Source organism: Vipera berus, assembly GCF_964194415.1.
Source record: "Vipera berus genome assembly, chromosome: 5".
Lineage (NCBI taxonomy): Eukaryota > Metazoa > Chordata > Lepidosauria > Squamata > Viperidae > Vipera > Vipera berus.
In genome coordinates, this window is record NC_138207.1 from 26,762,016 (window position 1) to 26,774,686 (window position 12,671).

Consider the following 12,671-nt stretch of genomic DNA (forward strand, 5'->3'; position numbering starts at 1 on the left):
TTATTTGAACATATCCCATGAAGGGAACCCAACACATCTTTGGATAATTGGTTTCACTATTGGGAATGTGCTTTTTCTAACATTTAACCGATAGCCACCTTACTATCTTCCATTTCATGCACTCTGGAATTATACAGAACTGGTCTTGGCCACTTGGTCTCTTGTATGAAGAACTGTAGGCAATGGTCCTAATCTGAAATGTAGCTGTGTGAATATAGGGCATAATCATTTCCCTTTGTATCATTTCTTCCACAAAAGTTGAACTCAAAACCGGTTGTGCATGAAACAGAGTACATGCATATTTGCTGTTCTCCTCTCAGATACACATTCCCATCACTGGGAAGAAAAGCACTGTGTGGATAACGGGGATCCCAACAAAAGAGTGCCATCTCTGGAAATGGCCATTCGAACTAAATGGGAAGGAGCTGCCATCAGCTGGAATGGAACAACTCCATTCTTCTGATCCAAGTGACTGGAGGAGAGGGTCTTTTTGAAAGGTGCTGCCCACATGACCCTTGAAATGAAAGTGATAAGAAGGAAGACAGCCTATTGCTATGAGTTGAATTAATTAAAAAAGTTGCTACTGCTAATTACAGGAAAAAATTAGCATCCTGTGCAATTCACTCAATTGCTAAACAATACAGCAAGATACAATGGATTGCAGCAACATGAGCATTTGTCTGTACAAGTAGCCCTCATTTAGTGACCACAATTGTGAACATCAACTCATCACAAAGTTACTTTTTCATTACCGTTTGCAGTTGCTGTCCAAGGAAGTCACTAAACAAGAACTACCTGTAATGGAAATGTAACTGATATGAAGTAACTGAAAATGAGCATTAAGCACTCTTGCTCTTGAATAGAGAGAATGGTGAAAATCATGGAAATAGCTTCATTCCTCATCAACAAAAATTTACTGGCAACATCCCTGGCTGATACTTCAGTATCATCAGGCACAAAGAAACCACTTCTATTCTAAAGGTTTCTTTATGGGAGAGGGGAAAAATCATTAATAAAAAAAACTATATGAAACTCAGTTTTGTTGAACAATAAGTCCAACCAGACTTAACCAACATGGCCAATGGGGATGCTTGAACTGTAACTTATCTACATCTTAAGGCTCTGTGATTCCCCAGTTATGTGTTCAGAAGTTCAGTATAAGCAGAAGTGATTTTCTTCAGATTAATGCTATCTCTGCATCAACTAGTAATGTGATAGGTACACGTATTATAGCACCGGAACAATATTAGCCCATAATATAATATAATATCAATTATAATTTTTTGAAATGGCACAATTAAGTCAAATATTCAAGATATTGTCTGCTTGACTTCTGATTTTGAAAAGTGATATTTATCATTTTAACAAATTATTATCTAACAAGCTATTCTTTTAGCAGAAGAATGAAGTTGCCCAAAATAATATCCCTGAGGCTCTTTGAGTCTAATTGGCTTTGACTTTTCTTTTATTCTCCAATTAGCTTTCCTCAAAATTATAACTTTTTAGAAAAAAGCTGCGTTCTGTCTGTTATTTCTGTGTTTTTCACCACCGTTTCAATTTTGCCTGGGGTTTTTTTTTCCACCTCTCTAAAATAATTAAGGAGAGAAAAAAAATCTGCAGTGTTTTTTTATTGGTAGCACTAGGAAGCCATGGTCTAGATTTATCCTAATTTATTCTTACGCAATGCTTCAATTTGTGGTGGGATTTCATTGGGGCCTTGACTTTATTTTTGTCTTTTTTTCTCCAAATGTTGATCATTATATTATGTCCTTATTTATGTTATGTAGATGGTGGCCATAAGAACTTGTAAAATAAATAAAAAGATCCATGACCAGGTCTTTGCTTCCATACGTTGAACTTCTACATGCTAACTCTGAACACAGGATCTACATGCATGTTGTTTCAGTCCTGATCTTCATATTCTGAATGAAAGAGTCTGTAGGAAAACCTTAAGATCCTAAGAGGTTTGTGTGCATGAAACATTCATATTTTGTCCAATAGAACAGGGGTCTCCAACCTTGGCAACTTTAAGATTTGTGGACTTCAACTCCCAGAATTCCTCAGCCAGGAGTTGAAGTCCACAAGTCTTAAAGTTGCCAAGGTTGAGGACGCCTGCAGTAGAATGTACAGAGATCCCTTTTTTTAGAGCTCACTCAATTTGTAAAAATCTGGAACATTGAAATCTCTGCAAATTACTACAATATAAACTTTTTTGGCTTAGGTCAAAGGTTTCTTTAGAAGTGGTAATGTTAAGGATAAGCATGGAATGGACAGGATTAATACTACAAGTAATGTGAATCTGGAATCATACCTTTTTAACAAGGAAATATTAAAGTTGAAAGACACAATGGATAGATTGTTGGACAAAAGGATAAAAACCTTAAGTTTTTTCTGTAAAAATAGTGACAATAGATTTTTGCATCTATAGCAAATCAATAGCAAAAACAGCAAACTAAGAGTAAACAAAGCTATTAATACATATTAAAATAAAACATCTTTGAAAGAATTTGGCAGACATTCACAAGAATGTACTTGTATGTTTCAGTCAGTTTGTATTTTCATAGTGGAATTCTGCATCAAATAATTCAAAGTAAAATGACTGTGTGTTAAATTGAAATACTTTTCCATGAACAATTTCAGTGTTTCAGTATAAGTTGCTGATTTCTCTATTTGAAATCAGTATAGAATAATAGTAACTATAAAAATGAATTATTGGTAATCCACAATGGTAATATTATACTGGGTAAATTAGTAACATTGGAAGCCTTAAAACCTAACATAAAAAGCCTTGAAAATAAACATAAATCAATATCATAAAATGTTCAGCACATTGAACATATAATTTATTATTAAGAATCATAAAGAAAAAGAGTATGCAAAACTCAGAAACAATGAATCTACAAACTCCTTTGATGTACAGCCTGCATGTCCCTGCTAGCTGTTGTCTTCTTCCTATCTCACTCATATCAAGCAGCAAAATCTATGGTGGCACAGAGAATATTGCACTGAGAATATTCTCACACAGTCTTCTGAAACAACCCAGAAGATGGCGCTCAGAACTGCAAATGAACCTTTCAAGTCAATGACATTCATTGCAACATCACTGTTTAATCTTCGCAATCCACACAAAGGAAGAAGCACAATGTTGTTTGTGAAACTTTCACCAACAATGGCAAGGTAAATATGAGCTACTAGTTGTGTGTGTTCTCCGAAAACTCTTTGCACAATCCAACATATTACAACATATATACACGCTGGAAAATTCTAATTCATCTTAAAGTATGAACTTTGTGCACCAACTAGTCATGAGCCACCCAAAAGCATTTGTGAAAAAAATCCAGTACATGTTCTATCACAAGTTAGTACTGTGGTAGTAACAGTCTTGCTAATGAGATTCTGATAAAAAGCTGGGTAATATGCCATCCTTAAAATACCTTTGGCACCCTAGTCGCCCTCAAGATAAATCTCAGAATCCTTGATCTACAGAGAATATGTAGATTATGGTTTGTTTGAAAGGACAACCAACACATCTGGAAGAGACCGATTTGGGGAAAGCTAAGAATTTGTTTTAACACATCTACAGTTCTCTCAGTATATGAATAAGCATTCAGCATTGATGAATTCTTGACCTTTCTGTTTTCTCCACCTCAATGTTTTCCATCCTTCCAACGTATTTATATTAAAAAACAACAGTAGGTTTTTATGTAGTTCAAAGGCCTTATAGGCAATGTCTTTCTTAGGACAACGGAAACAATGAAATGTTGTATCTCTGTTTCCATTCAAAATGCAACACAACACAGAGGGTGTTTTTCCTCTGAAATTATCTTTCCATAATGAAGGCTTTTTGAAACTCAAAAGTTTTAGCTTTTGAGCTAAAAAGCTTTAGAGTTTCCAAAAGTCTTCATTATGCAAACATAGTTTGAGAGAGAGGAAAAAAAACACCCTGTGTCACTTTGTATTTTGGATGGAAAAATAGAGATCCTCCAGACATGAAAATGGCATAGTTATCAGATACAGAGTAGTATTAGATTGAATTGGATACTTTCAACATTTTCCTGGAATAAAAGTGAAATGCTGCTAAATTCCACATCTTGATTCCTTTAAATTACAATCTGTTTCCAACCACTGAGGAAAACAAGAGAAATCAGCTCAGCAATCTTCCTATTTAACAAGGATGGAAATACCTTTTATCTGATAATTGTTCTTTACACAGCTGACTAATTCAGCCCATAATTGTTCCCCTAAAAATAATGCAGACGGCTCAGCATCTTGTCCTCATCCATGCTTGGGATATAAAAGTGTGCTGCTACTCTTGGACTGCACTATACTTATGTAGGTCTGACAAAATTTTGGATTTTTTGAATATTGGCTTATCATTTGTTCCCAAACGTTACTAGAGTTGATGTGTTATGATATCCTATAGACATATAAACAATCTAAACAAATAAGCCCACGTCTCATTCTTGTTTCATGCTATTACTTAAAGAAGCATCCACATGTGATGGACCTCTTCATTTCAAAAACTGCTTAGTTCACTTTTAGTTGCAATAACTACAGCCAAATGCTTTTTGTAATTGGCAGTCAGTGTCTCTTTATTGTGTAGAAGTTTCAGCTCATTCCCACTTGGCAACTGCTTCAACGTAGTACTGTCTGAGAATGGAAGTCCTTGTCTCAAGTCTTTTATAACCTTTCTACAGTTTTGTGTTTAGATCTGGCCAATCTAAAACATTTAATGTATTCTTCTCCATTCTTCTGCAGACTTGTTTGTGTGTTTGAGATCTTGTTGCATGACCCATTTGCATGACTCACATTTCAGCCTCAGCTGATGAGCAGGTGTTCCAATATTCTGCTGCAGAACTTTCAGATACAAAGCAAAATTCATACTGTGGGTATTTTATGCACTTTTATTGTACAGAACTATCATGGGAAAAATCCAGAGGACCACGAGATAGCAATACCACTTAGACTTATACACTGCATGACAGTGCTTTACAGCCCTGTCTAAGTGGTTTACAGAGTCAGCATGTTGCCGCCAACAATCTGGGTCCTCATTTTACTGACCTCAGAGGGATGGAAGGTGAGTCAACCTTGAGCCCATCAGGATCGAACTCCTGGTGGTGTGAGCTGAATTAGCCTGCAATACTGCATTCTAACAACAGCACCAGCAGAAAATTCTAAGTTTTTGCTGTCATCCTGTGGTCATTTGGATTTTTACAGCCCAGATCATATAGTCCTAACCAAGGTACCTAAAAAATTATTTGAGTTCATGAAACGCAATTTCCTAGGTTCTGTATTGCCTTAGGAATCCTTTGCCCTTTGGTAGAGAAGAAGGCTGATAGAATTTTTTTTCCACAGTGAGAAATCACTTGCAGAATTCCTGTATTGTAAGATTTGTTAAGCAGGCTATATTACCCCATGCCTCTATCTTTTCATCACTTTTGGGGGGAAGGAAACCCCAAATCTGCTTATGTCAAGCTTCTTGAAGCTGCAATTTCATGAATCTTTGGTTTTCCTGCTTAGGAATTCTGAGAGTTAAGTCCAGAACATCTGAAGAGCATCAGACTCAGCAAGCTGGGTCCACTTTGTTGGCAGCACTTTTCTAGTGCCCCAATCAAAGGGATCTTCCGTATCCACTGTGTGATCCTTTCAATGGACCTGTAATTTTCTAAGTGTAAAACATGAGCCCTTACTGGGCTATTTTCAAGTTTACTCAATACAGAACAAGACTGTTACTATGGTGATTTGGAATGGGGTCAAAATATCAGGTAGCAAAATGTATATATCCACCCCATCCTTCAAAGCATGCATTAAAGTATTATTCATTATAAAGTGCTTGTAAGCGGAATGTTGCATTTATGATACAGTTGTAAGGAATGTGTTCCAGTAACATAACTTATTTTCTCAGGCTAACTTTTCACATATACTTTAAAAAGTTGTAGTTGGCCTGGGGGGGGGGGGTTGTGGGGTCTCTAAATGTATCCCTAGATACTATTCAAAAATGGACTTGCAGTTGTCCAACATTATTTTCTGCCTACGTGCAAACTCCCAGGTGGTATTCTAAAATGCATTCTTTATTTCTAAGGTCCACAGGAGAAAAAAAATAATAAACAGAAGCAGATGCACATTTTGACAAGTTATTGCTTTTCCATCAGGGGATGCTATATCTGGGAATATAATGAATTACAAAATCCATCTTCTTTTCTGTTTGTTATCTTAAGGTTCCATAAGAATGACAAGCTGTTATATTTATTTTGAAATCTGTCTGCTCTGGAAAGCGCTCAGAACATCTGAAGTTGATCTCTTCTATTATAATGGCTATCTGAAGATTTACGTTAGTATTATGTTGACACTGCTGCAGACAGTCGTTGGATAGGGCAAGACATTCTGGAAATGAGATGTCACCATATTGGATGCTCCAAGTATCATTATTTTAAAGAATGATACTGTAAGCCATGGTTTGTTTAACCAGGATCAATTGCATAACACATAATTAGTTGTGGTTTGTATAAACTATTATTTATGAATCAGAGTGGCTTTATTCAGGCAACATACTAACCAAATTTAAACAAATTGTATTAACATGATTTGAAAACCAGAACTTGGTATTTAGTACAGTGATACGTATGATATCAAATTTGTCAGATAAAAGCAAGCTATGTGGCACCCTAAAAGAGCCTTGGTGGAGCAGTGGGCTAATGCCTCCTTAAGTAACACCAGCTGCCTGCAATTAGTGCAGGTTCGCATCCCACCAGGCTCAAGGTTGACTCAGCCTTCCATCCTTCCGAGGTAGGTAAAATGAGGACCCAGATTGTTGGGGGCAATTAAGCTGACTTTGTAATAATGCTGCTTGGGGGCCCCCGAAAGCCCTAATAAGCAGGCATATACATAGAATGAAGGCTATTGCTAAGCACATTGGTTTGTGCTTAAATTGTAAGCCGCCCTGAGTCTTCGGAGAAGGGCGGGATATAAATGGAATTAAAATAATAAAAAAATGATTTTATTGTATACATGGATCTGCAGACTAATGCCACAAAGCCATCTCAGATTAAATTTGCCTCTTTTTTTTTTGAAAAGTGGTCATTTTGTGGGAGCACCCACAACATATTTTCAAAATTCCAAAGGGATCCATTGATGCATAACAACGGGGACAATGGGTTAGAGAATCACTTGAGATCATTAGGAGACAGTCTGGTGGCAGGGGACTCCACTTCCAATGAATGCTTCTTTGCTACCTTTGCATTTAAAATTTAAGTGTTAAGGAAGAAATTTCAGTGAATAGCATCATATCTTTTCCTTAGTCTGTCAAGATTATGCTATGAGTCTTTACTTATGAAACCAAGAAACCATCACCCACATACAGGAGGATCACCTGTAGGTTTGCAGTAATGTGATAAGATAAATACACACAGGAACAAAACACCACGCTAAGGATAAGAATCTTACTGGTGTGGGAGAGGGAGGAAGCAAATGGAGCTGTTACAGTTCTGATAGCAATTTCCAGTTTGCAACAATGTATTGCATTAGCCAGAAACTTCTGATTACAATGTTGTAATATTTGACCTTGGGCATAATAACACATTTTAAATAATCCAAAAGGAGAGAAAAATGCCATCGCTGAGCATAACAAAATGCTCAGAAACATAGAATGTTTCTTGTAAACAAACCTCTGGCAGAGAGAATAAAACACACAAGTTCAGAAGTAAAAACCTGCCATAAGAGTGAGTGATGAAAATGGTTTCTCTGTTTTATGTGACCCTATGGGTTACAGCAACATACAAGAAAGTTGTGGCAGTGGCCAAATGACGCATTACAACTTAAATTGACAGTGCCAAAAAGGAGAAGAAAAATGCAGCAGCTCTCAACAGAATATCACATGTCATTGGCAGATACATATAGGGCACAAGTCCCTAAAGTGTAGTACAAATCCATTGCAGTAAACAGATGCTATGAAATCTGCTCCCACTGCAATAAGGTACAATTTTCAACTACAATAACCCTGATTTCTCAATCACTGTTACATCTATCAACATAACTAAATGACTCTTAAATGGTTCCTCTCTAATAGAATATGGAGGAAATAAGTTCATTTTTCAAACTGGTGACTGTGTTTGAGAATTATTACTTTCTTTGTGAGTTTCTACTGATTGCAATGTCTTAAATCTTATTTGGTACATGATCTATTAAAATGTTATTCTCTATAAATAAGGAAGAACATTTCTGACCTCCAAAATCCATAGAAATGACTCCCAATGTAATGATACTTGGACATGTTCAAACACCTACATGCATACCCATAAATATGCAATAGTGTCTATTTCCAGCTTGTCAAGTCTTTTCGGTCATTCAGATCAATTAATATATGTTCAGACATGGCAGAAGACAAAATTACAAATGTCTCTAGGAAGTAAGATGGTTCAAGAGGGGTTTTGATCATACAATTATGCTGCCTCATTTGCAGAATTATAAAAAGGGTTTTGAAGTCATTAGTCAATTCTGTATCTTAACCTAAAACTGCTCCTGCTCTATTGCCCCCAGATGAACTGTGACTGAAGAAAAATATTTCTGATGCTTAAGCACTGGGATTGTGATCTAGCATGGACTTCATTGGGCAATTCCCCTTTTCCTGCAACTGTCCTCTGGAATATCACCACACTGCATTGCCTATGGACACACATTCATATCTGTTAAGTCCACAGTGTTCTACTCGATTCCCCAAATGCTGGAAATCACAATTTCTAATATTTGGTGGTTATTTATACAGTGTTCCATTATTCCAAGAAATTCCTACCTCATCCAGAGCATCATGCACTCTGCATTTGCCTAGTACTAAATAAGTAATGGTCATAAAAATTAATTGTACTACTACTGTAATGAAAGAAACAGTACCAGGAAACTGCAATATAGCACTGTAAAACACAAGGGAACAAGAGGATTGGTTGCAAAAAAACTACAGTGAAACTTTTATCAAAACCAGCTGCAGTCTTATCATTTGAATGATGAAGAGTAGGCACTTGGAATCGAAATCAGGACTGCATCCTCTTGGGAGCTGATTGATAGACTTGGTAGAAGGAAGAAGCCCTGATTCATCAACCACTTTTGTCCAGTGCTTCTCATATGTTTTAATTAATGGGGGGAAAGTCATATGAAGCATGGTATGGGTCCATAGGCGTCCGTGTAATTCCAGAGCACAGTAATATCCAGAGCATAGCACAAGGATGGCACAGCAGGGGACACTCCTGTTGTAAGCAAAGCAGCTGACTGGATGGAGAGAATACTTCAAAGCAATTGAAGTTCATTACATATACCAGACAGCTTGAGCAAGCACAAGAAGGCAGGACAAGAAGCAATGGATGGAAATTAATCAAGGAGAGAACCAAGCTAGAACTAAGGAGAAATTTCCTGATAGTTAGAACAATTAATCAGTGAAATGACTTGCGTTCAGAAATCATGCTGCTTCAACACTGGAGGTTTTTAACAAGAAGTTGGACAACTATTTGTTTGAAAAAGTATAGGGTTTCCTGCTTGAGCAGGGGGTGGGACCAGAAGACTTCCAAAGTCCCTTCCAACTTTGTTAAATAAATCTCACTTTACTTGATAACTGTTCTGTTAAAGATGGGCATCACCTTTCTTGACACAGAGCTAGAAAATAAGGGAAGATGGTATAATAGCTTCTCACGAGGGCTTAATTGAGAACATCATGCACTCCTGCTTTCCACAGATGGTAGGTGCTTTGCACTCACACTGAAGATAACTTAAACCAATGATCTGCTCATGGTCTTCCATTTGCAATCCATGAATGTCCTGCAACTTTGCTAATCTTATTTATGTGTAGAAAATCATTTTAGGAGAAAAAGTTGGGATAGCGACACAACCAGGGCTTTTTTTCTCATAGAACGCTCAGAACGGAGTTCCGGCACCTTTTTTGGATGGAACCTTGTAGGATAGGCAAGGTGGGTTGTATGACATGTGTGAGTTCCGGCACCTTTTTCTTTTACAAAAAAAGCACTGGACGCAACATTATCCAATTTTTTCCTTAGAATCCTCCCAAGAATCTTCTCTGATCTAGATACATTCTCCTGGAAGCTTTGAGACTTTTCCCTTTTTGCCAAATCCACACATCCTTGACAATGTCATTTTGGACCAAGAGGGAGCAGCTTAAGTTCTGTAAACCATATGCTACCCCTTTACGTACCAATCCCAATTTATGGCCTACAAAGTATTGAAATCTTGAATTTAATAGCCAATTTCCATAATGCATTGTTCAGTGAAAAATATCAGTAAATAAACAAACTGGAAAGAGATGCTATAAGTCTCTGTGAGGGACATGCACTTGCGGTTCTAAAGCCCTCCACAAATAAAGCCAATCTAAAAATATTTGATTCTACACAGACACATGAAATATCAATATTAATATTTTTTAAAAGTATGAATATGAATCCCACCTACTTCCACCACCACCATGGTTCATACAAAGGAACAAAATCTGGTTGCCCATTTCATGTTTAAATTCATGTTTACAACTATTTTCATCCACTTTCCCATTTGATTCATTCAGTGTGATGATATACTTGCTGACCCATCATGAGCAATTTGTGGCTTTGGTAGCCAAGATTAGGATGATGTGCAAATGCAGGGATCTGGCTTGATCTGAAGAAGTCAGAGAAAAGAGCTTTGCTTTGTTTTCAGCATGCTAATGCCCCTTTCTCTTAACTTCTTTTGAGAGTTGAAGCCACAGCTCTGCATTCATATATCATGCTACCCTTGAATAATCAAAACACAGGTGGTCTGCTAGAGTTTAATCTGACTAATTAATTTGCTTATTATCTTATCATTTTAATTTATGCTTACTTTATTTATAATGTTCATTTATATTATGGATTTTATTGTTGTACTGTCTGGCAGCCAATATTTTACCAGGAATATATCATGATGGGGAGTGCAAGGGACAGTCTCAGTCCTTATTTTCATTGGGTTGATTCCTTGAATAGTCCTTGGGTGTTTACTTTCTATGTATGATAATTTTGTTTTATCATCAGCAACAAAAAAAAAATCTGCCCCATGAATGGATGCAGAAAATAAAGAATTATATTGCAATCTTCTATACTTGTCTAATCAGAATTAAACCCCATTAAATTTAATAGGTCTTACTTTGGAGCAAGTAAATACAGTAGCTGCATTTAACCTACACTTCTTATCTATGCCAAAAGAGTACAATGTTTATAAAAAAGGTGTGGAGAAACTCAATAGAGAAAGAATCGGAGCATTTTTTACACTCCGGTTACTTATCTAGCATTCCAGCTCCATTGCTCAATCATGATTCTCCATGCCTTCTAGCTAGAAGTAGAAAAACCACTGCAAATTGAGAAATAGTCCTTTCAACTAAGTAATCCACCTTCAGCACATCTTCCAACAGAGTATTTGCAAGACACCACTTCACTGCATCATCTACTGGAATTCTTAAAGTGAATTTTGCACCCTACCTCACCCTATCTCAGTAGACACAACATTAAAAATGGAGAACGTTCCTGGCCACCACTTCTTAGATAATGAATCAGCATTATATAATCAAGAAATGAGACCCAAGTAAACCTACCTGGCATCTCATTTGTGTGCTGCCTTATTTCAGATGTTCAGTATAATGTGATCTTGTTCCTGCACGAAAATTCACCCAGAAGCAGTTTACTGATCTGCTCATCTATTATATTGCCATTCCTGCTAAATTCACAGGCAGTGTACCAATGTGAAGTAGTCCCTTAAGACTACTTCAATTAAATTCAATGAAGTCAAAGACCATCTAAATTTAACAACAAAACTGGCTCATGGCTAGAATCACAGATGAATCACATGCTCACAAGAAGTCAAGAAATCTTGTTCAGTGGAACCATGCACTGCAGATAAAAAAACAACTGAACTCATTCACAAAAATGTAATGAATATATATTTTGTATATGAAGAACAAAGTGATCTGGAAACCCAGCTTCTGTTTGTAACATTTCATGATAAGGACTTTTTTTTTCAGAAGGAAGCTGTTCCATACTGTTTCTGATTATTGAAAATCAATCTTAAAGTATTTGGTTTGCACATTACACATTATGATCAGTAGAATAATAAGATGGAATATGACACTTTAATATACTTCTTTAAAAATAACTCTCTTTTCCAAACATACTGAGGTTCTTGGGAATTGTTGTTTGAGCACAACTTTACAAAAGTTATTTTAAACTCCTGACATTTTCTTCCAGAATATACATTAATTGATGGTATTCATTTTTGGCTGGAAGCATATTGTTTCTACAGTTATTTTTTTTAGTTTACATCTTCTTTATGACACCAATGATCATTGAGCTATCCATTTATTTGTTTGTTTATCTGTTTCACAACTCTTTTCTATAATTTAATGCCCTTGTCCAAAGTACCTGATTAGAGTCTTAGAATTCAAGTCTAATGAAATTGTCTTAGGGTATAGTACATTTGTTCAAGACACTTACATTCTGCTTTTCTGTGTGAGCTCAAAGGCATAATGGTGGAGGAGAACAATCTTGCCTAATTTTATCACCAGAATCCCGGGAGGAGGTAGATTGGGCTGAGATCGATTGGCCCCAAATTGCTCAGAGAGTTCCATGGCTGAGTGGGAACACTAACTTAACATGGGAATCCTGTCTTATTGAACA

At 36.6% G+C, this 12,671-nt stretch overlaps 1 protein-coding gene across 1 annotated transcript in view; it reads left to right on the forward strand.

The window, feature by feature from the left end:
• Positions 1-463, forward strand: part of MINDY4B (MINDY family member 4B) — a gene marked incomplete at both ends in the record, with an annotated part of 30,170 nt that extends 29,707 nt beyond the window's left edge. Inside the window, one exon of the mRNA XM_081329936.1 lies at positions 321-463. Within this exon, the coding sequence (XP_081186062.1) occupies positions 321-463 (143 nt within the window). The remainder of the gene's footprint in view (positions 1-320) is intronic.
• Positions 464-12,671: the final 12,208 nt, after the last annotated feature.